Genomic DNA, 26,890 nt, shown 5'->3' on the forward strand with positions numbered 1-26,890 from the left:
TCGATTCTAGTGTAAGGGGGTTGAAAGGGTTAAAATCCACCCCTGTAATATTACGTTCAAAAAAATCACGAAAACACCTTCTTTAATTTATAAAAATGATTTATAATTAAATTTTTTTCAAAATTTGGGTTTTGAAGGGGTTGAAAGACCAGCTGATCGCTTTAATTTCTCGTTCGAATGAAAACTTTACAGTGGAAAATCCAGATTAAAGTCCTCTCTACGAATTCACTCGCGATACGTTCAAGGTCCACTATTAATCCGCTCAAGTATTATTCCACTTAGCTCAATTCATACGTGCCGGGTCAGAGCGTAACCCGTCCACGATCTAAAATAAATGGAGTAATATTTAAGTGGAGCATCAATGAACTGTGACCGGATCTACAATGTGAATTTGTCCTAATGAAACTGATCTACCAAAAAAAAAAAAAAAGAGAAAGAATATTTTCAAGTCTCGTTCCTCGCGTTTCTCCTCTTCCTCTTCATCTTCGTGACACACGCAACACGCATGCACACATACATACACGCAGACACACAAATAGATATATTGCGTATTTGAGCCTCGTCGGTGTCTGCCAAAATTAACCTCGAGATCCTTACATATTCTATCGATAGTTTCTTCATAATCATTAACCCTAGGAGCTTTTTTTATTCATCTTTCGTTAAATCGTAAATCTTACAAGTCTATTCGACGAAAGGAGTGATCGAACGAATCGAAAAGGCTGCACATCTTCTTCGACATACCACGTGCGTGTTTTATGTCATTCTCTTTTTTTTTTTTTTTGGAAACAAGCGAAACACACGGCAGTACAGCAAAACGTAGGTCTCTATCGAAAGAGACTCTTCGATCGTCGACAGCCTGATCGCTTTTTCTCCTTTTTTTAGCTTTATTTTTTCCTTTTTTTGGGGAGGTAATTTTTGCATGAAAAAGCTCGTCGTGATGGCCTGACAGTTTCATTATCGTTCGAGAATCTTAGAGGAATTTTGATATTTCATTTTTCATTTGGAATTTAATTGACACTTAAAATTCAGAAAAATTCGTATTGTATAATTTTTGACGAATTTAAGACGCCTCTAGGGAGCAAAGGGTTATTAAAATTAATGTGAAATCGTGAATTCTAATTTCATTCCAAATGATAAAAATATCCGTGGTTAACGGAAAATTATTTTTCTTCCTCGTTTAAAGAATACACTCAAGCTTGCACGATTCACTTTTCCACCTCGTTCAGAAGAATTTGCAGAAAAGATAGATATCGCTTGAGATACAGTCAAACATTTACCGCTAAGCTAAGACGTACTTGAACGCGAATGAGAAAGAAACCCGAAGAAGAAGAAGAAGAAGAAGAAGGATCAGGAACGCAACAGAAGGTACAGGTTGGTGGAGTTAAGAATCAAAATAGGGGGATCGTTCAGCACATTTATGATCACTCAATCATTATAGAATCACTCTCATGATTCCTCGAATCGGTCGGATATCGAAAGCGTTTCCTTTTCATTGATTCTTCCGGTTAGGATGCTTCAATCAACCACGTGACTCGAGCATAAATGGCTGAAAATCGATACGGAAACCGAGCTGCTACGTTAACCCTTTCATAAGGAAAAAAACTTATGAACAAATCTTATGACACAGTTTCAATGTTAATCCATTCGAAGAGATTAGATTTCTTCTGGAATTATTTAAAAAATTTGGATTTTTAAATTGTTAAAAAGTCTTCACTTTAAAATTTTACGTTTGATTCATATTAAAAGATGGAATAATTTTATTCGTCTCATCGACGAATTCTCAAGACTTTCAGAGGAGGCAATTATTCAGCTCGGTTTTCGTTTAACTAAAACATGTGGTTCAGTTCTCAGTCTTCAAAGTCTTGATAGGAGCGTTCGTTATCGTACGAAAATAAAGTGGCCGAAGGTGAGTGTCACACGGAAATCGTTCGATTGCATTGAGAAATCGGAAACGGATCGAGTTTTCCTTGGCCTTCGTTACCGCTAAACGCCCTTTTGAAACCTCGGACACCCTTAATTTGTACTTTTAACATGAGGATATACCTGGTTGCCATGAATGACGGGCTCGTGCAACGCGTTCGGTGCCTTGGCGAGCAATGATATGTTCCATTATTTTTATCACTTTCACGTCTACAGCTTGTTTAAGCGGCGAGAAAGTAGCCTCTCGTCTAGGAAGGATCCAGGAAGTATGTAAGAATAGCTCAACTTATTGTTAGACATTTCTTCCCCTGTACTTCCTATGGGAAACAAAGTTGCACTACAAAAAGTTAATTAAACGAAAAAAAATCAATAATTTCCTAAGGCTACATTTTCAAAAGATTAAAATTAACTTAGAAAAAATTAATACAATTTCTAGCTATTGAAAATATTACAATTTAACCCTTGAACAGCGGAGCCTGGGTCACTTATAACCCACACAAGGATATTTAAAATTAAACATATAATTTTTAAACCAAACGATTTCATATATCAAAAGAATAATTTTTAAAGAAATATTATAAAATATAGAAAATGATAATGAAGTACCAAGTTGAATTAAACTTGGGACTCTCTCCATGGTCCGCCATCCGAGGGTTAACAAAATAATACCTCTCTTCCCTACAGTGTCATTTTCTTTAGGGAAACCTTCCATGCTCGGTACTGTACTACCTTAACAATGTCAAAAATAAACATTCTAAAGTAATCAATTAATAAACAATACATTCCTTAATTAAATATACCTCCCATAGAGCTATCTAGATACCTTTAGCGCGTGTAGGAATGCTCTCAGCTGAATCGAGCGACGCGTAGCCGTAGAACGTGATGGTTTATTCAACCGGAAGTTCTTCGTTCGAGTCACGTGTCTCGCCATCAGCACGAAACGCGTTTCTCGTACAAGCCTCGTATCAGAATCAATCCGCAGCCCTCGGGGTTGTGTTCGAGCACGGATCTGCCACGCTTCGTCTGAATGCTGGCTCGAGAGACGATTCATCCTTACGTTCCCCTGAGTTTGATTTCAACGTGAACATATCACTCTCACTCCCTCATTCTCACCGTTCGCTAACTCAATCATTCGCTCGTACACACGTGCACACGCAATCTTTCTGTTTTTTTTTTGTTTCTCTCTGTACGTGTTTTTTTTCTTTTTTTTTTTTAATTTCTTTACGAATCACCGCGGGGGGAAAAAGGGAGGAGAACTGTCTGCAAAATAGACGATGCGGGAGAACGGGGAGAATGCGAGCAGGGTGTTCGAATCTCTTATCAGCCGGCGTTAGTCTAGCGAGCGGATTTCCCGAAGAGAGAAGCTTTTCCCGGAAGCTCTTTCGATGGATTAACACGCTGACTGCCTTGACTGTTGGAAGTTTCCTTAGGTGGTATCTTTATTTACCAAGAAATTCTTTGAAAATAATTTTTCACTAATTAGGCGAGTCAAAAAATGAATTTCTATGGAAATTTAAGCGTCACTTCCGCATCAGGGGTGAGACGACAGTCAACGTGTTAAATACTACCCCATTTGAAATGGGGATGGGGGGGGTAAATTGAATTTGAATCCCATTAGAAATTCCAAGATTGAACTTTCTGTATTATTCTCAAACCATTTTTCATTGCTCGTTCAAATATACTGGCTTAACGCTAAACACTAATTTACCTCTAATTTAAAATCAATTTAAGTACTCTCATAGTCTAAATAAATATTGAATTCCATCAGGAATTTCAAGATTCAATTTTCCTGTACCACTTACAAATTCAGATATTAACTTAACGCTACGTGCTAATTAAAAGGAATTATGTACTCGTTAATTCTAAACTAGATACTCCAATATTGAATTTTCTATCAATTTTCTTTCTTCCTTTTTAAATTCGAGGATTAGATTTGATGTTTAAGATCAATGAGGTAGAGAGCTCGACCCGCAAGATTGTATATTTGATAAAAGAAAATCGAAGGAAAACCTTCGTCCCCATTCATCCCCATTCACCTGTCGCTCGCAAGAGAAATACTCGCTGGCAACGAAACGAAAACCCTCGTTTATGTGCCCGTGTACACGATAGATTGTGTACGCGTACGCATATATGAGAATATATCATATACATATCATATATATTATATTTATATATATATAGATGAATGTATAAAGAAGTAAACTCGTCAGACTTATGATTTTATGCATAGGTCAGAGGTTCGTCGTCAACAAAGGAATTAGCGTCCTCTTGCCCATCGCAAAATGGCATCAGCCAATACGTCAAGGTGAGCTTTCGTCTGTAACAAAGAAAAGGAAAAAAACGTTTGCTTCTGATCCTTCGATTAAAACAGGAAAATGGCATATCACTTCTTAAACGGGTGCATCGCCCCGGGGGACCTAAAAATAACCAAAGCTCAGAAATATGTATATATATATATATATTTTTTTTTTCTCTTCAATTTTCGTCTGGATTTATTGAACTGTCAAAGGGTTGATGCAAGGTAGTCGGATAGAGGATGGCAATCGTGTTTCGACGACACCAGAGGATGGCTCGAGTGGCTGAGCCCGACCAGCCGGAAGGAAAAGAAGCGAATATCGATTTCAAAGAGGCGGTAGACCGGGTCTGGAATCAGCCGGAGAGAAAGGTCAACAGTTCGCCGGATGTGAAGAATGATAAATCCGCGAGAGGGCGAGACGGGACTCAGATTTCCCTCTAGCTGTTTCTTTTCCCTCGCTTACCTTTTTTTTTTTCTTTACTACCATCCCTTTCCTTCATATTTCCTTTTTTCTCTCTCTTTCTCTCTCACCGTGAACCGACGTTAAAGAGTGTACAAGGTATTTCTGGGAAATGGTCCCTTTAAAGGGAGGTGATAAAATCTTGCGGAAAGAGCGATATAACATGAACGAGAGGGAAATGTGTATTACCTGACGTTAAAATGTAGAGTGGAGTTATTTAAAATGCCGTTGCTGTGGTTTATACTGAGCTTATTTTAGTCAAATTTTGAGAATGAGAGTAAAATTGTGGCTCTCTTCATGGTCCGCCATCCGAGAATCCAGAAATCTTAGAAATAACTCAATTGATCTATCTTAAATTGATAGAATCTTCAATAAAATTGTGGCTTTCTCCATGGTCCGCCATCTGAGAATCAAGAAATCTTAGAAATAACTCAATTGATCTATCTTAAATTGATAGATTCTTCAATAAAGTTGTGGCTCTCTCCATGAATTAGGAAATCTTAGAAATAGCTCAATTGATCTATCTTAAATTGATAGAATCTTCAATAAAATTGTGGCTTTCTCCATGGTCCGCCATCCGAGAATCAAGAAATCATAGAAATAACTCAATTGATCTATCTTAAATTGATAGAATCTTCAATAAAATTGTGGCTCTCTCCATGGTCCGTCATTCGAGAATTCAGAAATCTTGGAAATAACTCAATTGATTTATTTTAAATTGATAGATTCTTCAATAAAATTGTGGCTCTCTCCATGATTCGCCATCCGAGAATTGAGAAATCTTAGAAATAGCTCAATTGATCTCTCTTAAATTGATAGATTCTTCAATAAAATTGTGGCTCTCTCCAAGAATTGAGAAATCTTAGAAATAGCTCAATTGATCTATCTTAAACTGATAGAATCTTCAATAAAATCGTGGCTCTCTCCATGGTCCGCCATCCGAGAATCAAGAAATCTTAGAAATAGCTCAATTAATCCGTCTCGGATTGATGAATCCTTCAATAAAGAATGATTGAAAATAAAATAAAAGATTGTATATCCTCTTATAAATCACAATGGATATTCTAAAACTCCGGCATCGTATTTTGTCGCTTTAATCTCTTCTTTCCTCTTCTCTTTGTGTCTTATTCAACAAAAGAGAGATTCTCGCGGAGGAACTGAAAGGAAATTGTTTTCACATCTCTCTTTTCGCACGCGAGAAAGTTTCTCAACGTTCTATCTTTTGGTCGTTGTTTTTCACACGATGGGAGAAACGAAAGGATTAAGGAGGCGGCAGGCTTTTTTCGAGATTTACACTCGAGTCAGACACGGCAGTGTGTAAATTGAGATTCCCAGCCCTGGAGATTAGTTCCCTGTGGCTTTCGAGTATTTGCGAGCTCGAGGGGTGGCTGAATGTCGCAGAACAGAGATAATTGAGCGTGAAATTAGGCGAACATAACGGTGAATACTTTCTTGCTCTATGTTCATCCACCATGAATTGTGTTATCTCATAGGATTCACGAGATGATACGAGTTTGATGAGGAAGAAAGTTCGTTGGGTAATCGAGCGAAGAGAAGAAGAATCTTCTGCTTAAAAATAATTAATCTTTCATAATAAAAAAAAAATATATAGATTAAAAATAAGAAAATTTTTAAATTAAATGAAATTTCTTCAATCTACTTTGAAGCTAAAAAATAAAAAAAAAAATAGAAAGGATATGGATGTGAAAATTATGGTAGATTCTAGGTTGCTGATCCGAGTTATTTATGGAATACCTACTTTATCAAAGGAAAGGATTGATTAAAGACTTACAGTTTTGTAAAACATGCAGGCTTGTCTGTCCTCGTCTTCGCCTGTAGGACAGTCTATGAAACCGTCGCACAAGGCGTGATCGTCGATGCAGTGATATCTACCCATTCTGTCTGCAGTGGGACACGCGAACCTTTCCATCCCATCTTCTGACATTGGACATTCTGTAAAAAAAGAAAAAGGAACAAAATTTGAGTAATTGGAAAATTTTTAGCCATTTAATTTACCAGAAGCATTAGATTGGCAATTGGTAGTTTCCTATCTTGAGAATTTTCTATTTTGTTATTTTATAATTTTAGATAATTTTCTATTTTGAAAATTTTTATTTTGCTATTCTATAATTTCCTATTTTGCTATTTTTCTATTTTGAGGATTTCCTAATTTAGTATTTTACTATTTTAAGAATTTCCTAATTTGCTATTTTAGTTTTCATAATTTTTTCTTTTGTTATTTTACTATTTTAGAAATTTTCTAGTTTGCTATTTTACACTTTCGATATTATTCTACTTTGCTATTTTATAATTTTGATAACTTTCTATTTTGCTATTTTCCTATTTTAGGGATTTTCTATTTTAATATTTCAGAATTCTGATACTCTGCAATATCATCAATTTCCATTTTCAACATTCTACTGTTTTAACAACCTGGATTCTTAATATTCTTCAATTTAGGTGCTTTTCAATTTCCCCGCCCTTATTCTTTCCTACATCAGCGTTCCATTATTCCTTACTGCAAGCATTTTAAAATCCTGCTACATCATTATTTTACTACATCGTTATTTTCCAACTTCATTATTTTTCTTCTATATCATTTAGAACTTCATTACCCGTTTGTCTCTCTTCTATCATGTTATTTAATACTATCGTGTATCGCCACTTTCAATCACAGTATTATTTTTATCATTATTTCTATGGCGGTCCGTGTAACTTTTCTATTACATTGTTCACACTATTGATCGTTACTATTTTTATGCAAAAATCGTCACGACCCTCCAAGGATCACTGGCACCATTTTTGACGTGAAATTTCTTACAAGGTTGCAATTTAAAAGTTGCATATTGCATGAAATTCAAAGCCATCATGAAAATATCAAGGTTCTTGTTAACATTTTTATTTTATTGATTTACACGATACCTTATTATCTTTAAAAGAATTAATTAAAAATAATTTTTAGGGTTCTAAATAAATTTATTAAAACTTAATTCCACGTCAATTAATCCAATGTGAATGCTAATCATCACAGTGTTAATTAATTGTGATTATGATAAACAATGAAAAAAATCTGCATTGTTATATTATATCAGATTTTTCGCTTTCAAATCATATTTCTTACTTCGCAATATTCATTCAAATTCATTCTCCCTCCACCCAAGCATCAGCAACTTATTTGTTCAAGATCGATTAGGGTGGAACAACCTTGAATATGACATCATACCCGAAAGCTCGAGGCTGGTGGATAAAAAAAGAAGAAAGCAGGGTGAAACTTGTAGGAAAGAAAAAACCTCTGGATCCATCAGTTTTAAGAATTCCATTAGCATTTCCTTACCAACCGATACATTCATCACCAACCAACCCCTCCGAAAGTGTAAAAGAGAATGGAAATAAACGTCACCACCCCCGCGTTTCCAACACTTTACATTCACCCGGCCACCTTTATTTCCATATCCCAATTTTTCTATTTTTTCAATACCATTATTCTATGTTTATTTATTTATAACCCTGTAAATGTACGAAAATCCCACCCTTCAATTTTAAGATAAAAATAAATGAAACATATATATTTGTTTTTCTTTAAATATTATTTTGGAATTTTTAGTATTAATTCTTTTAAAAAAGGAAAAATGTCTCCCATTGAAATTCACCCAGTTCCATTACCTAGTCGTTCCACGATCTCTCCCCAAAAAAATGCAATCCTCTCACCCCTTCTTCATCAAAATGCTAATTGACCGCGTGCATACGAGATTTCCATTAATTCTCCTCGCGCGCCCGATCGATTACTAATGAAGCTTTTGTTGGCCCTGGGACAATGGTCGAATAAAAAGGGGGTAGGTACGTCTTTCCTTTTACCTTGTCCGACGATATTTCCACCTAGTAATCCAGCAGGGTTCTAGACTACCAACAATGCACGACTATTTCCGACAGCACCCACCGGTTGCAACAGAATGCCACACCCTTCCTTTCGTGTGTGTGTTTGTACACTCGAAACGAATCGACGGAAATATCGCAGGTTACTTCGTGGCAAGGTCGTCTTTCATTCTTTCTCCGATTCCTCATTTTTATTTATTTATTTATTTTTTTTATTTATCAAATTTGGTTAACACGACTGTCGTGGTCGTTGGAGACCTGTGCCACGAATCTTTTATAAGGGGATGATTAGTAAGGGAAAAGAAAGGGTTAACAGCGTTAATTTTAGTAGAAATAATGCAAGATTAATTTGCATTTTAGCATTAATGAAAATTGCAGCTTGAATTTAGAAATTAACTTTTGAATGACGGACCATGGAGAGAGCCCCGAGACCAGGGATCAATTTTAATTTAATTTTCTAAATTTTACGCTTTCACACTTTAGGTTAATATCCTTTTATATATTCTGTAAATTTGGGTTTATATTGACCCAGGCTTTGCTATTCAAGAGTTAATCATTTCCACGATGGCAATTAACGCGTTAATCCTTTATTAATTAACGAATAAATAATTTCCAAGCTTTATTCTCTTCGCACCGAGATCTCAACAGGTGACTATCAATCTCGTTTAATTCTCAGTTTGATGGAAGGGGGTGGGTCGAAAGGGGTAGAGTTTCGATCGGGCCAATTTTAACACGTACTCTGCAATCAAACTATCCAACCCGGTGAGTCGGTTACGAAATAATAAAAGTCAGCGATAAAATCGGGGCCAATCGTGACGAGGAAATAAAAAAAGGACTTAAAACCCGGCTCCTCAAACTTTTACCCCTTTCCGGATAGAAGAACGCATACAAAATGAATAATGTAATAATTTCACTTTCGATACTGGTATTTTTCTATTTTTGCTTGACACCGATTACCAAGCTGTTGGCCCACATAGGCGTGTAAAACTGCAACAGGTGCGAGTAACATCCATCGATAATAATAACTCGGTAATCGTCATCATTTCAACCTCTACGAGTGATTACCGGCTCAATGGATCTACCTTCTGACATGGAATCACCCCACTACCGTGATAATACAAGGAAGGTTCAATATAGGACATTAAATCTCCGTTAGAAAAGGAATTATACTTTCTAAAAGACAATTACTATAATAATTAAATAATCAAAGCACACCCACATTGTAAAACTCATCGTTAAAAAAACGACATTTTATTTTGTAACATATCTTTCCTTTTTGTTCCAAATATAAAATCAATTTCTACAATTAATAAATAATCAAAGTACGACCATATTGCAAATCCCACCAATAAAAAAATGAAACGTTACTTTGAAAGTCAATCCCCACAATTAATAAATAATCAAAGTACATCGATATCAAAACACCCACTCTTAAAAAAATGACGTTTCCCTTTGTGACATATTCTTTTTTCTTTATTTCAAATATCACAGTCAAAGTCAATCCGTACAATTGATGAATAATCAAAGTACATCGATATCAAAACCCACTTTTAAAAAAAACTGACATGTTACTTTATAACATATTCTTTTTCTATTCTAAATATCACAGTAAAAATCAATCCCTACAATTAAAGAATAATCAAAGTACAGCCACATCCTAAAATTCACCCCTTAAAAAAATGACACGACAGTTTATGACGTATCTCTTTTCTTTATCCCAGATATCACAGTAAAAGTCAATTCTACTAATTAATAACTGTCAAATGTAACAGCTGGACTGAAAAAGTTAGCCAAATAAAAATCCCTCGATTCCAAACATGTGACGGGACAAACTCGCGCGCCTGGTCACATTAATTACTGTAATTAATCGCGCGACCTTTCACGCTTCGAGCACGTTTAACGTTTCTCGTTAGGAATGTTAATTAGCCCGGAACGCAAAAAGGTGGAAGGAATAAAAAATGAAAAGAAAAGGGAGAACTGATCATTTAATCACCCCCGTTTGTCGTACAGGTGGTCAAGCGGTAATTAAAAGGGAACTCGATCGAAACGGACCCTCTTTAAAGGTCACACTAAAAGGCAATTAATCTCGCCGGCGAGTTATATGGCACGTTTATCATTTCTCGATTGTTTTTCGTGGAAAATGTTGGCCTGCAACGTGTTACCGCGATTAAAACTGTTACTTCGTCGTAATCCGTCCCGAACATCAGCGGGGCGTGCCATCGTGATCAGTGAGTATGATAAAAGTCATTAAAAAGCGAGCAGAAGGCTGCCCCTCTGTCGCGGCGTTAAGAATCGATAGATGCTAATGAGCAAAAAATGTTTACGGTAATTACGCGACTACGCTGTTAATTAACGTTAATGAAGAACAACTGTCAAACCGTGTGTTCATCCCGGTACGATCTTCGGGTGTTTAAATCGTCGATGATTCGGTCTGTTAGATATATAGGGTAGAGAAAAAGAGAATTCAAAATTTCAAGGGTACTGGAACAATAGAATTCGAATTTCACCCTTAATTATTTAATTAAATAAATGAACTATCGTTGGGGTGATCAGTGCAAATTGCAAATTACACATTCTACAGTAATAAAAAAAATAAAAAATAGAAAATAATGGGAGATGGCAATCATAAAATTCGAAATTTAAAATCTGAAGTCTGGAAATCCTGTTCTAAATCATTCGATCTGGAAATGAGGTTTTGATTGCAGATCAGGGATGCCATTTATCAAGGATGTTATATATCATAATCCGAAAGCATTTGAGAAATTTTTTGCGGTGATAAGGTACACCTTAAAATTGGTCCTAGAAGGGATGACAACTAAAGGACACTCGTGGGCATCGAGAAGAAATTGCTCTCCATTTTTCCCCCGCGTCGTCTCTTTTTCAACCCCTCGATTTTTCATGCCAATGAAAAATTACTCGTTCTAGGTTCAAGGTGAGATGTCCATTCAATTAGTTGCTCCTATCAAATTCGAGAGTTCGTCAAACACAGTTCAAAATATACCTATCGATCGGGTCTTGAATTTTTAATCAAATTTGAATGGCGTTGAACGGTTATCAAACTACCCAGCGTCGAATCAGAATGAATGGATCCATGGAAATTTTAATTTTGAATAATTATTAATGAAAATATAGAAATAGATATTTGAAAAATACCAAAAAAATGGGTATCCAAAACAGAGCGTTGCAATATTTTTAGGAGAATATAAAAAATTGTTGAAGGAAAAAGAGAAACGGATACACGAGTATCCGGTTACCCATTCAAGGATTAAATAAACTGGTTCAAAGGTATACTCTCGAGAACGAGAAAGTTAAAAAAGGGCGTCGAGGAAATTGCGATCTCAGTCGCGGACTCGTGCAACGAAAACGAGGTAAATTTTATGGTGAACAGGTGAGAAGAACAGGTAAAACGCGAGTTTTCAAATTAGTTTCCCGGCAACGACGTTGAGCGAACGATGAAAATTCTCGCAATTGAACGAGGGAGGGATTTCGAGGGACAGAAGTTAAACCCTTGAGCGAGCTACCGTAATGAGGGATTATTACGCGTGTCAGAATTCACTTTTTCTAATTAGCTTTCAGATCCCTTAATCGTTACCAGAGACAAAAGCATTAATCATAACGTTATAATAAAAATGATTATTTAATGGCAAGTTGCAATTTTCGATTTTCTATTATTAATCCTTGAATAGGGTAAAATTTAGAAAATAAAAATAAGGCTTTCTCCATGGTCCGCCGTCTAATTTATAATTGATCCATTATTTATAAGTAGCCCCTGGTAAACTTATTAATTTATTTTACAGTAGACTCTCATACTGTCAAAAAGGGAGCTGTGGAAGTGGAAAATTTGTCAAACTACCAAACTCTTATTTAAAAAGAAGACAGCAGTGTATCATCTTCTTAGACTATGACAGTATAAACTGTACAATTAAATCTAATTGAAAATCCATATTGCGATATAACGAGGGTCAACCGTATTCCTAAATATTTTACACATTACAATAACATTTCACCCAATCATAATAGATTCTCTTTAAATCCCACCCTACCCGAAATAATGAAATATAAATGACATTAGCTCACCGATCTGCGGCACGTCGTACTGTATGCTACCTCTGGTCGATCTGAGCATAAGTTGAGAAGCAACGGTGTTCCCTGGGGATGACGGAGGTTGAGCTTGATGCTGGGCGGCTTCACCGGGTAGGTCGATGGAGCGTCGTCCGACCGGCATTTGGCTTCTCTTTCCAGGAAGCTTGTTGCCGTCCAACGGAAACGGTGGCCTGGCTATGAAACCCGGGCTCTGATAGTCCCTAGGTTTCTCCGTCCGTGGTATCGGATCAGTCTTCAGGTTCGCAGCAGCGTTGAATTTCTTCTGCTCGAATAGATCGTCGTAGTTGGATTGTCTGGTATCCTGGAAGGTCTTTCGTCCTGTCTCGTCGTCGCACACCCTGATAGGCAAACTGACCGTGTTCCTCGAGTGTCTGCAATCGATTCGTATCTTCTTCACGCGTTGCTGCCCTATATGGCCGTTCGGTTGATCCTCGACCGGGTGAATCAACTGTTCGCCGTTCTGCGGAACGTTGTTCATGTACTCCGAGTAGAGTACGTTCAGCATCGCCGGCGACAGAGCGAAGAAGACAGTCTGAAGCTCTCGTGGCTCTCTGATCATATCGTCGATCAATATACCGGCCGGTGTCCACGACGAGATCCGTGGCTCGTCGTTCAACAGCAACCAATTGGACAGGTCGTCCCGGTGAGACGTATCGGGAGGATATATCCTGAAGTGCAACAGGTTATTGCCAACCGACGAGCTGAGCTCGCTCTTCTTTCGTATTCCGCCGCTACCGTGACGGTAGTCCTGTTCCTGTTGCGCCCCTTGCATGACGATCACCGGTCGATTGCCCACAGCGAGATCCAAACCTTGTCCCACGTACGTGAGAAGCCAGAACATGCACACCGCCATCATATATGTGTCCTACGTTGCGTCGTCCAACCGTATATGGTTGACGACGACTGACGGAGGCTTGATACTAGTCACCCGCGCCCCTTCTGACCAGGCAGATCTACCCTTCGTTGGCGAATCGAAAGGCACGACGCACTGTTTCTTTTATTTTCCACGCGGTTTAGGCCGACTACTTCTTCACGTATCTTTGTTTACAGGCTGGACGGGGAAAGGGAACGAGCGAGCGGGGGCGCGACTCGAGGGAAGAAAACGCGGACGATGAGCGATGACCGGCGATCAATCGATAACCCTTGTCGGCAAGCAGCGTCACATGGGGAGATGACGTTTCTTAAAAGCTCGGTGTACAAGCAGCACTCTTAATACTCTTCGTGAATTAAGGAACACGAGATGATGATTCCGGATAGTCTTCTCACTCTCTACACCCGCGTGTCGAGCGTTCCTTTCCTTTTCTAACCGTAACGTTTCCTGGTCCTGAAATCATGTGGTTAAGTAAAGAACAAGCTGACGATCGGTGGCCAGAGTGGGATTTTGAATGTGGTGTCGGAGGTGCCGTGATCAGAGGTGCTGGTGCTGATGCTTTTTAAGGTGCTCGACGTTACATGGGCAACAATGAAACCCGATCGATCGGTCACAGTTACGTACTCGTAATCGAACTATCTTTCTCCTGGGTCTTCCGTTCGCTCGCTTACCCCTGCTTCTTCCGATCCTCGCTCCCATAGCTTCCAACGATTCAACGATCTTTTACTTAACTTCTTCGTTACGACAGTTCCCTCTTCCCTCTCTCGGATCCTCTACGTTTCTTTAAACGGAACTTACGACTCCGGTCCCGGTTGGTCGCTCGACTTCCGGTCTGATGGTGCTAGAGTGCCGTCGAGAACACCCGGTTTCTACGTGCTGTGACGACAACGGCGTGCAGCGACCACATCGAACTTCCCCCCCGAACGACTTTAGAGTGCGGAAAACTGGCTATGTAGGACGAGTGAGAGATCAACAGGTGCCCGAAAAATGTGCAAAACCGTGCTCCCAATATAACATAGGGGGGTGGTGGGTGTGAAGATGGGAATTAATTAGACACCAGGTAACAGGGCGAGAGTGCGTGTCGAAGAATTGGTGAAGAATAAGAGGTACAACACAGGTGTTACACACATCGATCATAACAGAGAGAACAATAAAGTGTGACACACAGAGAGAGAGAGAGAGAGATAGAGACAGATATAATTACAGGAGATAATTATCGGGCAAAAAGAGGTGCAGTTGCGATACACGCGCGCGTGTGCGTAATTGTGCGTATCTTATTTTTTTTTTTTTTTTTTTTTTTGGTTTGGTTTGTGCGAAATACTTGCTTCTGTGACTGGGTGCTCTGTCGAGGGTTCCTCTCCTTATTTCCAACCAGGAATCTTTCTCATGCGTTACGATCAACGGATAACCTTCCCTGTCAGTTCAAAGGAATCCCGTCCAGTCGCACATGCTCTTCGTCAAGGACAGAGTCGAGGCGTCGTGGGTGCTGGTAGAAGCTGGTATCCGCGGTCCAGTTTCACGGGAAAACGGGAACGTTTAGTGTCCCTCGTTCTATCACGCGAACACAAAATGGTGCGAACTAGTCGGCTAGCATTGTTGCTGGTGTTCGGTGTGCGGCTGCGACGACGGTCGGGCGAAAACAACGCTCGGGTCGATCGACGTCCAACGGCAAGGTGTGCTGCTGCTCGTATACTCCTCGAGTGTCCGAGCGTCGTGTGGTTTTCGCTTACGTAGAAGTCGGGCCACTTGCGTCGAGGTCCGGGCTTTAATCTCGCATGCTCTCGTCGTTCGAGCTTCGCGACGCGTCCGGCGTCTCTCGCTTCCGATGAAACAAGGTGTTACCCAGCGTAACGGCTGCGATCTCACTACGTCTGTGTTCCTCTTCCCCTTTCGCCACGGGGCCACGTAACTGGCGGATGAGGTGGCGTTTTCGGAAAAAAAAAAAAAAGTGAACAACGTCTACACGGAGTCGGTGTGAAAGGAGGTTGCGGCCGTGGATGTTGCTTTGCTGGCCGAAGGTCGAGGGATGGAGGATCGAAGGGTTGGGACGGGTTAGTTTAGCGAGTGAGCTGGCTGGCGCCCTCACCAGAACTAACTCCCACGCTGCGCGGCAAGAGTCACCGGGTTTAATACAACGCGCATCGTCTCCCACCATCGGCTGAGTCGCCGATGCCGTCGTCGTCGTCGTCGCCGTCGACGTTTCCCCTTTTCGCGCCCCCCGCGCCTCCGCTGCCAACCCCCGGATAGACCCTGGCCGCTACGTGCATCGTTCACGCTTCCGTTCCGCATACAACACACGCACGCACTCACACCACTCTTCTGCCAAGCACTTTTTTACTTTTTCCCATTTCTTTTTCCTTTTTTTTTTTCTTTTTCATGGTTTTTGAACGTCAGACACCCCTGCTGCACGGGGCGCGTTTGAACTACGGACAGAGAGGATTTGAGGGTTTGATGCTTGCTGAATAATGGCTGGATAGAAAGGCTGGACAATATTTTTTCGCTTTTCTTTTTTCACTTCAACCCTTCAGCAGTGAAGCCTGGGTCAATCGACGCTGGAACTAAAAGGAATAATTTTTAAATAAAAGAGTTTTATGTATTGGGGAAATAAAGGAACAGTTTGAAGTTTAGAAAATGAGAATAATATGAAATACTGAACTGAATTGAAATTAGGACTCTCTCCGTAGTCCGTCATCCGAAAGTTTAATGAGTTCACTTGCAGTGGGTGTCATCTATGGTTGGTTATTCTGTAACAAATATTTGTTACCGTTAGCGAAAACTTTTATTCCCCACGTAATATTAATGCTAGATGTAAGCTACGTTCTGTTTACATCTCGTTAATTATTTAATTCAATTAAACCCGTGACGTAGGCAAGGGTGACATGATAATCAACACGTTAACGGCTATCTTAACAAGCTTTTATAAGAATATCTTGCCCACGCATTCGTGTGTTATTGCAATTAGCTACTAATTATGATAATTATATAAATTCCATCTAAATTTTCATTACTTTCAGAAATTATTAAGCTGTTCCTTTTAGAACATACATATTGATAATTTATTGCCAATTTAAAAAGTGTCGACTGTCTTTAATTAAAGATTCTTTGATTCTAACTCGAAGCTTCAAGGAATTTTACAAATATTCTTCTCTCTTTCATAAACACCTTATTATGAATAGGTTTCTCGGTTTCTCTAGTTCACAGAAACTTTTGTACTTCACGATAGAGCACGTGTCAATGGGCTTCGAAGAACTTTCTCAATTCAATGATAATTAGAACAGTTTGATAAAGTTTCCTTATCGGTGCATCTTCGCGCTTTTCTATTATGATAGTGCTGTTAAAATGCAGAAACATGATAATTATTTGAAACTTTAACAAGCTTCTTGGAGTTCACTTTATAATCACTAGACTCTGAATATTTATACCATCCAAACATCTTCCTTTCTTTTTTCTTTTCTATCGAAGAATAACCAAAATCATTCTATCGATGAAACGTTAGAAAATATATAGAAACGTAGAACATCTTTTCTTCGCTTATACCTTGAACGCAGTTCTATGGCTGAAAGCTTATGCTAAGGTGTTCGCTCGAAAGCAATCACTTTACCTACTTTTCTTCGTTTTTTATGCTTTTCAGGTACTTTTACTTTGACACTCGACTTCCTGTCGTTTCCATATTTTATCGCAAGCTGTAAAGGTGGTTTCAATACTGCCCTCGAGTTTCTCTTTCCAAACGAAACCTGAAAAATTTTGAATAGTTTCAGAAATAAACTGTCAGTGATTCTGAAATAAATCACAGGAAATTATATAACAAAGATCGGTGAAATTCTCTCGTGTCTGACCATACGCTGACCTTTTCCCCTTAATTTCATCAAACTCCCTCTTTACCATTCTGTTTCTTTAAAATGCTTTAAATAATAACATTTGTAGCACTAAAATTATTTAATTATTTCAAAATTCATAAAACTAAAGGTTATTGTAAAGTTGAAGAAATTTATATTGATTTAGGTTCCACGTGGGTGAAATCAATACTTGCCAATCAACTTGTTAATGCAATACAACGGACAAAAAAGAATCTACGTTTTACAGAATTTTCATTCCGGTAAAACTGAAATGCCCATGATATTTTGAAACAGAATGCAATCGCGCGTGTCTTGCAGATCAAAGGTCAGAGTTTGAACGTTCACGGTGAAATTTTTCATCGAAAAGGATATTACATTTCTAATGGAAAGATTATAAATTTTCTCGTCTTTCCATCGAATCAAATTAAAGAAGCTAGCAAATTACCTCCACTTAGACAAGACTCGTATATTTTCTTGAAAGATTATTAGTTTATGCGATACATAGTTATATATATTTCAAGGTAAATTCGGATCAAACACGTATCTGATTAAATGCAAACTTAATCAGAAAATTGTTTCGTACACATCTCATTACAGATTCAACGACATTTCAAAATTCAATCCACTGTCGTTATTTATTTACCATCGAATCGTACAGAGAGCATATTTTATACAAATAATCCCCTGTTTGCCAATGTTTCACGCAAATTATTATTGCACGAACCTCTGCTCGTTTAAATGCACTTTGCACTCTGCGAAATGTTCGGTTAAAAAAATTTGCAAAAATATTGTATTGCTCCAAAATTTCAAGAAGATTAAATAAAAAAAAAAAAAAATATACTCTATGCAATATTTTTCACCCGCCCTGTACATTAACGAGTACATAATTTACACGTCTAACAACTTTTCCGTCGTTTGGAAGCTCATTTACGAAAGATCCCTGATAAAATAAACCGGCAGCTTCGCGAATCATAAAACGTGCGTGTAAAAAAAGGACAAGTTCAACACGTGGAAAGTAAAATCGTATCGGAACACGGGTTCTTACCTATCGATTCCACCAAGACATTCGCTCTGAAAGTGGCCTCCATAACCATAAAGATGGTGTCCAGTAAAAAAAAGAGAGAGAGAGAAAGAAGAAAGAAAAAACGCAGACCGCATCGACAACGTCATTAAAGCTGTTTTATAGCGTGCCAGGCTGTTGAATGTCACTTCCTGTTGCCACCGGGTGAAAACAAATTTCGAGATTAACCGAAACAACCTTCGCGTTCAGCCACGATCGTCATCGATCGCGTCATCACGGGTAAGTGGGCGTTTTATGGCGTTCAACGTTACCCTTAAACACCGCCCTTTCACCATAACGTGGAACGGAAAGCAAGTTACACGCGATGGATGAGGTATGGCTTTTGTACCCACGTTTCAACACTCGATACTGGGTCAATGGTGAGAGCCTGTTATGCTTGTAAATTGGAGGTGGAATAATTAAAAAATTATGTCAGGGTGAATTATTTAAAGAAAGTTTTGGGTTTTTCAATCGTGAACCAGACATACAAATCGAAGGTGTAATAATTAAAATTGCAGCGATATAATTTGCGAAAGGAAAGTTTTGCAGTGGAAGAGGGTGGTAATTTGGGGCGGTTTTTCTAGGTTTCTAGTTAATACTTGAATGATGGGGTCTGGGCAATCGTGACTCGGACAAATTGTGGGTGTAATAATTAAAATTACAGTGATCTAAATTATGAGACGAAAGTTTTAGAGTGAAAAGGGGTAGTTTTTAGAGATTTAGGGTTAACCCTTGAATAGTAGGATCCTGGGTCAATAATGACTTACAAATAAGTGTAATAATTAAAATTACAATCATCTAAATTACGAAACAAAAATTCTGGAGTGAAAGGGGTGATTTGTCTAGGCTTGGAATTAGCCTTTAAATGGTGAATCCAGGGTCAATAATGACTTAAACTTACAATTAGGTGCAATAATTAAAATTACAATAATCTAAGTTACGAAACAAAAATCCTGGAGTGGAAGGATAGCTTCTCTTGATTTAGGATTAACCCTTGAATGCTGAAGCCTGGGTCAATAATGACTTGGACTTACAAACAGGTATAATAATTAAAATTACAATAATCCAAATTACAAACCAGTTTTGAAGTGGAAAAGGTGGTAATTATGATTGGTCTTCCTAGGTTTCAGATTAACCCTTGAATGATAGGGAATCAATCGTGACCCGGCCTTACAAAACGTATGCAATAGTTGCTAAATTACAATAACAATATAACACTTAATCAAGTGTCCCTCCCTTCTTTCCTGAATATTCATTCTCCCCCTGAATTTTCGGCAAAGAACATTATCCACTGTTATTAATTAAGCTCGGAGTGACAGAGAATGTCGTTAACTAATCAATCGACTTCACAGACGCCACTAATGTTCAATAGCACAATTGATTGATCCTTTGTTTCGCGTATAATTGGTCGATTAAGGAGCAACACGAGCCACGACAATCGTTTCTCATTAGTCCTGTTGGAATTTTCGGATTAAATTCCGGTAAGTGACGCAACTGATATCCTCGTATTGTCTTTTCTTCTTCCCCTGTTATTATTAATATCTCATTATTTTGAAGGAAAGAAAATTTCCTTTTTATTTTTTTTTAGGTTGCAATCTGTGCTCCGCGTGAAATATTAGAAGACACTTGTTGCTCGAAACAAACAACTACAATCTTTCCGATCATAAAACCAGCTGAATCATCGCGTCTTTAAACATAACACCGTTTACATAACACAATGCCTCGACAACGAACTCACTGATCCGATTGTTCGATGTCTTTAAATGGAATCGAGCTGGTTATCGAATACTCCCGAGCGAACCAAGGAACTACTGTTTATTGTGACTTATGGAAATTCAAAACATTGTCGGAAAGAAGATGAAATTCTATAACTCGAACAGATGAATTTGACGGTCAGAGAATGTTATTATTACAGCTAGTAAATTCCTCAATTTCATATGAATTTTACTTAAATACCGTCTGAATTTTATCTCGAGATAGCTAAGGATTGTTTCGATGAATAATCTCTTTCTTATATTTCTGGCAATGCAGAACGTTTATGGAATGATTTTCACAGAACCTTTGGAAATTAATTCCGGCGTCTGTATTTCATATGATTTATTCCTGAATCCAGTTTGCAAAAATTAATCATTGTCTTTCCTTACAATTAGTCAATTACGCGTGAATGCTAGGAAGCGGAGGGAACATTTTACATAAGCCGGATGTCTGACATATAACGGACATATTCTACTGCGCGCAAGGAATTCGTTTATTTTCGCGACATCGTCTGTATTAGCTCTCGAATCGAGAAGCCCGGGACAATCGTGATCCAAATTTACCGAACATACGCAAGGATACTAATTTAAACAGTGAAAAATGTTTTCACGAATTAAATTAAACCTGCGGCTCTCTCCGTGGTCCGCCGTCTTGAGCCTCTCTCCATGGTCCGTCATCCGAATGTAAAAATCTCGTTTGAAGCTTTCAACTACATTTCAACTATCTTTTTCATTTGTACAAAGGAAAATGCAACCATTTAAACCTTCCCGGAAACAAAATATTTCTGTAGCCTTTTTCAACGTGCTCCAGTTTGAAAAGGTTTGAAAAAAGAAAAAACTATCACGACCATTATTTCCAGGAAGGCATTAATCTAACGCGAAGGTGCAAAGTGAAAAATCATCAACTTCCTCCGGAATATTTCAAGGCGATGAATGGTGACGTAATCTTTCACCTCCTATCGATAAAAAAAAAAACGTGTGCAAACTCTTGAAATGGATTTTAAAAAAAAGGGGAAGAAGAAAGAAGTAAGAAGAAGCAGAGGGCGAAGGAAACCGTCAGACCGATCCTTCGACGTGCAACACGAGGCCAGGCTACAGTATGGCCGCGTCTGCGATCGATTCAGCTTCCAGAATATTTCGCAGAGAAGCGGCGTCACGAGCACATAATCCACGAGAGCGTCATTATGCACGGAAACCGCACACGAACGCTGCTCAGCCGCCACTTCCGTGCAACAGATTACACTCTACATACACTGGTCGAGACGACCGAAACTTTTCCCTCGACGATCCATCATCCCCGAATTGTATAAACCTTCCCAAACAATTTTCTTTCGAAAATTCTATCGAAAAACGACTTCTTTCTGAGGAATTATTTGTAAGTATATCGTGTCCGAAGGATTGCGGTTGTTTCTTTAATAACCGAGCAGACACGTGCGAGGAACCTACAGGGCGTGGCTCCAGGGTGCTCCAAGGTGTTCTGCAGCTGTACCTGCTGGTAATTTTGAATTATTACCATTCTTTTCCATTGTCAATTATGTATTCATGATTTTGTCGGCCTTCGAATAAAATGCATACTACTGGAAGTATACTGGAAGTCCGGAGGTCTTTATTATTCTATACTATTCACAATATATAATAATTACTTTTTTTTTCATAAATTGTCACCTCTAATATATAATATTAATAAAAGATTACTTGTTTAACACTAGAATTACCAAAGAGGTCAAAATGACAGGTTTCAAATTTGTTAAAATATTTTTGTTTAGACAAAGAATTATTGTATATTCTAATTTAGCTTTTAGTATTTTTCCATTTTATTTTCAATTTAAAATTCAATACATATTGCACGCCAGTAATTCTGGTGTTAATCAGAAAACCTGTTTAGTTGCATGTTTCCCAACTCGCCCCAAGCAGTTAATAATAAAAACTTTTAATGATTTTCAATTTTCAATTATTTTCAATGATAGATTTCAATTAATAATTAAAATTTTCTAAACAAGACTTTTAAGAATCTATGGATAAAAGAAAATCTACCAGTATATGCAGTTAATACTTAAACGACCTTTGACATTAATTACATAATTACCCCTAAGCCACCAATTCTGTGTTCAATGTAAAAACACGAGCTCGACATGTTTCTGATCTTACTAAATCCAGTCTCGTCATTCGCTAACCACAAGTTCGTACTCCTTTTTTTTTTTTTTTTCATTTAACTTAAACCACCTTCATTTCTGCCACGTTATCAGTGTGGGTGAACGGGTCTTCCTAAGACTGCGGTGATAACGAAGGCAAGCTCTTTTCAGAGTCTACGGAGATTGTTGTTGTTTGCATTTTTATGGACCTTGAGTAGATAAGGTGGGTGTGTAATCGGACCTGCTGATCGTCGTTGCTAATACTCGAAATCGTGCACACGTGTCTGAACTTCTTCTTTAAGGAAGAAAAAAAGGGGTGATTTCTTTTGGAAGGTAATTGCAAAAAGTTTATTGGATCTTATTTTTAGGCAAAATCAAGAATTTAGAAACCTACGGGAGGAGAGGGGAAGACCAGGAAGGGGGCATTGCTATACTCTTTGGAAGAGCCTACCTATATAAATATAATAATTAACATTTTTGGTTAATTATAATTTCATCATTGGAATTCGTATTTCGAGCTTAGGAATAATTCTTTCATAAATGGCCTTATGAATTTTTAAACGTTCATTTAAAGAATCACTGTAATGCTTTTCGTTTTGACGCGAGAATAATACACGCAAATATTTGCAAAAGCGTAAAGAATAATACCAGCAAGGTTGGATGCTTCGTTTTCTTTCTCGTTAGAATGCTCCTTTGTGAATTTTTCCTCTTACACGGTCGTTTTTCGAGGAGGGTAAATAAAATAGAGCGGGGGCTTCTCTTTGAGCGAACTTGATCATAATTACTTTCGTGGGAAATTCCTCGTTCTCGAGCAGAATTTTAACGCGAATATTACCGAGCTTGTGTTGCAAAAATCTATTATGCTGTGTTGTACAATTTAAGCACAACACTTTGTATTTCCATTCCTCTGAATACCGGTCTTTATATAATGATTAACCCTTTTCTTAAAAAAGTAAGAAATATAATATAAACGCCTTTCTTAATCCTCGGACGACGGACCATGGAGAGAGCCCGGAGACGACGGACCATGAAGAAAGCCACAATTTTAATTACCCTACTGTAATAAAGTAAAACTTGAGTAAGAAAGATGTTAAAACGAAAAAATTCAATTTTAATGATATTTTCCTTTCGTTTCTACTGTTTTTTTTTCTCCAACAATTTTACCTTCGAATTTTTCCTCCCCTTCTCGCCCCGCGTTATTGAGATAATAATGAATAATAGTCTCGCTGAAACTCCCACGGGGAAAATATCATCGAAAGTTTACAGAGACCCCTCTCGTTTCAGAGCAGAGTATTACGGAGATAATTTTTGCCTGGAAATGAACAGCTTGGCCGGATCTTAAATCAACGCATAACCCGGCAACCTTTCCTCCCTCGATAATAGAGTACACGCGTTATCGAAACGGTGTACTCACAATTCTAACGAAAATTATCGACGAACTGATCGATAGAGAAGCGAGCACGAACCGATGTGGTATAAAATACTTGTTCGCTCGAAACTCCAGCGTCGTGGATCCCGAAAAGTTTTCTCATGAAACTCCCGGGTTTAAATAAGATTCTTCCTCGGTTGGAAGTCTCCCGTTTCGTCAACTTTCGTCTCTATAATTAATATACGAATGTTTATACGCTCGAGACACATGTGAAAATACGCAAGAGCGAATATGTGAAATATGCAAATATAATGCATGTAGAAACACAACGAGATACGCGAATGGTGTTAGATCGTTGCATATCAAGTAGCGGATTTTTAAGGGTAGAAAGTCCGCCTGGATTTCATGACATAAAAGTACCATCAAACACCACTTACGGCACATCGATTTAAAGTTTAAGATTTATTGAAAATTACTATAAAATCGTTCCATCAATTTGTGAGACTTTTATGTCATCAAATTATACTTATACTTCAATGCTTCAAAACCTGTCATTGCTTGCTATAAATTACAATCCCCTATTTTGTATAAAGAATATTTTTACAGTTATTTTTATTAGACTTTAAACTTTAAATTGATGTGTCATAAGTTCCGTTTCGCGATGCTTTTATGTCATGAAATTTCGCTAAAAGCTGTCTTTGCTTTCTTTTCCTCGAAAGTCCTGCGTTCGAAGTTTCGATATGACAACGTGGGCGTTTTAGCACCGTATGCTTGTTTTTCTTCAATTCTCTTCTTCTTTGTCGGTGCATCAAGCTTTCGAGAGCCGTTTGCATAGCGCGAAGTGATTGAAAAAAGAAAAATACACAATCGATGTCCTGACCGCCTTCGCAACAACCTCTGACATTTCAGGATTGTTTAAAGCAAGAACGCAGGATACGCGTACTTAATAACATAAATCGTCATTTATAATAATTAATCCCATCGGCGATCATGATTTTCAGCCGTAGGGAAGTGTTAAACAGGTTCGCTGTAACAGCTGCCACAATTTCGTTGCACTGATACATCCTGAAGATCAAATGTCCAGGAAATTCGCGTTAAACGATCATCGGGTTTGCGTGTTCTGATTACGATACGCGGTGTCAGCCGCACGACATTCGAATCACCGTTGGAAATTAATTGTTAGATACATCGGGAGCTGCGAAACGATTCAATTTTAGCAAATGTTTGACGAGTCCGTGGAATGTGGTCGTCGGGTATAATTGAATGGTTAATATTTAACGAGGGTGGACTTTAATGGCAAAGTTCCCTCGATCTCCAACGCTTTTCTATTTTCATTAAATAGAAGGAAAATTTTGACTTCCCCAAACAACGAACCGTTAATCCCTCGATGGAGAATTCTGGATCGTTCGAGACCCAAAAGTTTTGCAATTAAGACATTGACAATAAAATAAGATTTTTATTCCAAGGAGAATAGTGTTATAGATGGTAGTTTTTGATTAGGAATACTAATGGGGGAGTAATAATGAAAATAATAGAATAGTAATAATAATAGCAGTAACAGTAATAATAACAGAGTAGTACTAATTAAAATAATAGAATAGTATTAGTAAAAATAGAAGGATAGTACTTAATAGAAATAGAATAGTACTAGTTAAAATAGTAGAATAGTGATAGTAATAGAGGAGAACTAGCAAAAATAGTAGAATAGTAATAGTAATAAAATAGTATTAGTAAAAATAGTAGGATAGTAAAAGTAATAGAGTAGTGATAGTAATAGAGAAGAACTAGCAAAAATAGTAGAATAGTAATAGTAATAGAATAGTACTAGTAAAAATAGTAGGATAGTACTTGATAGAAATAGAAGAGTAATAATAACAGTAATAATTCCAAATAGTACAATTATCTTGGAGTTTTAATTTTGAAAAAATTTCGTTCAATCGAAGGTGTATTGATTTAATATATAATTGCAAATGAAACAATTGTTAAAGGCACTTCTATGAAATCGATGAATGTGTATTGTGAAACGACTGAGATTTATGCAAATTTTCCTTCTATGTTGATTTTAATTTAAAGCTCCAGGGTTTCGAGGACGAAAGTTGAAGGGTATCAATATTTCCCAAAGCCTAAGGAGCTTAAGGATTAAGAGAGAAAAGGATTTGACGGTTGAAAAACTTAAAAGCATCTTTGTGCATTGTGTTATCTCTGTAGATAATAAGTAAGAAACAATTGAAGAAATAATAGAATATAGGGTATACGTCAGAAAGAAATTTTCCAAACGACCGCATTACGTTTCATTGCACCAATAATAGTCAGACATTCAGATAAATAAAACTTATTACAATAATTATTGATAAACGGCACGCTTGCTTTGCAACCGATCCCCCTTCGCACGTGTTCCACTCGTTAGATCTTATCAAACGTTTTCCTTCCCTTCTTTGTCATTACATATACTGACCGTTCACGATACAAATAACCTTTGTGTTGACAATTACTTTTATGCAATTGAACTATACCATGTTAAGATATTCCCGGCAAGTGTATAGTTCGATTAAATAAAAGGCTATTTATTGCGTTTGCTCTTGTTCATTTTCTTAGTCACTCGATCGATCTTAGTCATTCTCTAATTAGTCAGTCAATGTTATCGGTTGTTACGATTGTTCCGAGAAATAATAAAAATAAGACATTTGTTTCAGGGAGAATAGTATTATAAATACTTGTTTTTGAAAGGAACCCTAATTGGATAATATAGTAGAAATAATAATATTAGAGTAGTAATAATGAAAGTAATAGAATAAGAATTATAATATTAATAGCAATAGAGTAGTAATAGTAAAAATAATAAAATATAAATAATAATATTAATAGTAATAGAGTAGTAATAGTAAAAATAATAAAATAGAAATAATAATATTAGCAGTAATAGAGTAGTAATAATAAAAGTGATAGAATAGAAATAATAACAGTAAAAATAACAAAATAGTAATACTAATAGTAATAGTACAAATAATAAAATAGTGATACTAAAAGTAATAGTAACATTTTTCAAACTGAATACTAATAGCATTACTCTAAGAAAATAAAACTTATCTCTGAATTTCTTTCTTTTATCCTACAGATCTTTTATTCTTTAACGTTTGATTATTTGCATAACGAAAATACTGTTGCTTTGTACAACTCACAGCTGAAAAGGGGGAAACATTATTTGAGAAAGAATA

General features: G+C 37.5%; 1 protein-coding gene across 3 annotated transcripts in view; it reads right to left on the reverse strand.

Annotated features, from left to right (window-relative positions):
* Positions 1-761: 761 nt before the first annotated feature.
* jeb (low-density lipoprotein receptor domain-containing jelly belly protein) overlaps positions 762-26,890 on the reverse strand; it is a 29,843-nt gene continuing 3,714 nt past the window's right edge. The window contains exons 2-7 of one of the 3 annotated variants that reach the window (XR_013062170.1): positions 17,130-17,258; positions 14,850-16,268; positions 12,627-13,977; positions 6,469-6,629; positions 2,744-4,237; positions 762-2,237 (exon numbers count right to left, since the gene is read on the reverse strand). Coding sequence is in view for 1 of the 3 variants with exons in the window: in XM_076688268.1 (XP_076544383.1) it covers positions 4,178-4,237; positions 6,469-6,629; positions 12,627-13,509 (1,104 nt within the window). In the remaining 2 variants the exon portion in view is untranslated. Of the gene's footprint in view, positions 4,238-6,468; positions 6,630-12,626; positions 13,978-14,849; positions 16,269-17,129; positions 17,259-26,890 lie in introns of all 3 variants that reach the window. The other 2 variants (XR_013062169.1, XM_076688268.1) reach the window with 2 other exon arrangements.

Source organism: Osmia lignaria, chromosome 5 (genome assembly GCF_051020975.1).
Source record: "Osmia lignaria lignaria isolate PbOS001 chromosome 5, iyOsmLign1, whole genome shotgun sequence".
Taxonomy (NCBI): domain Eukaryota; kingdom Metazoa; phylum Arthropoda; class Insecta; order Hymenoptera; family Megachilidae; genus Osmia; species Osmia lignaria.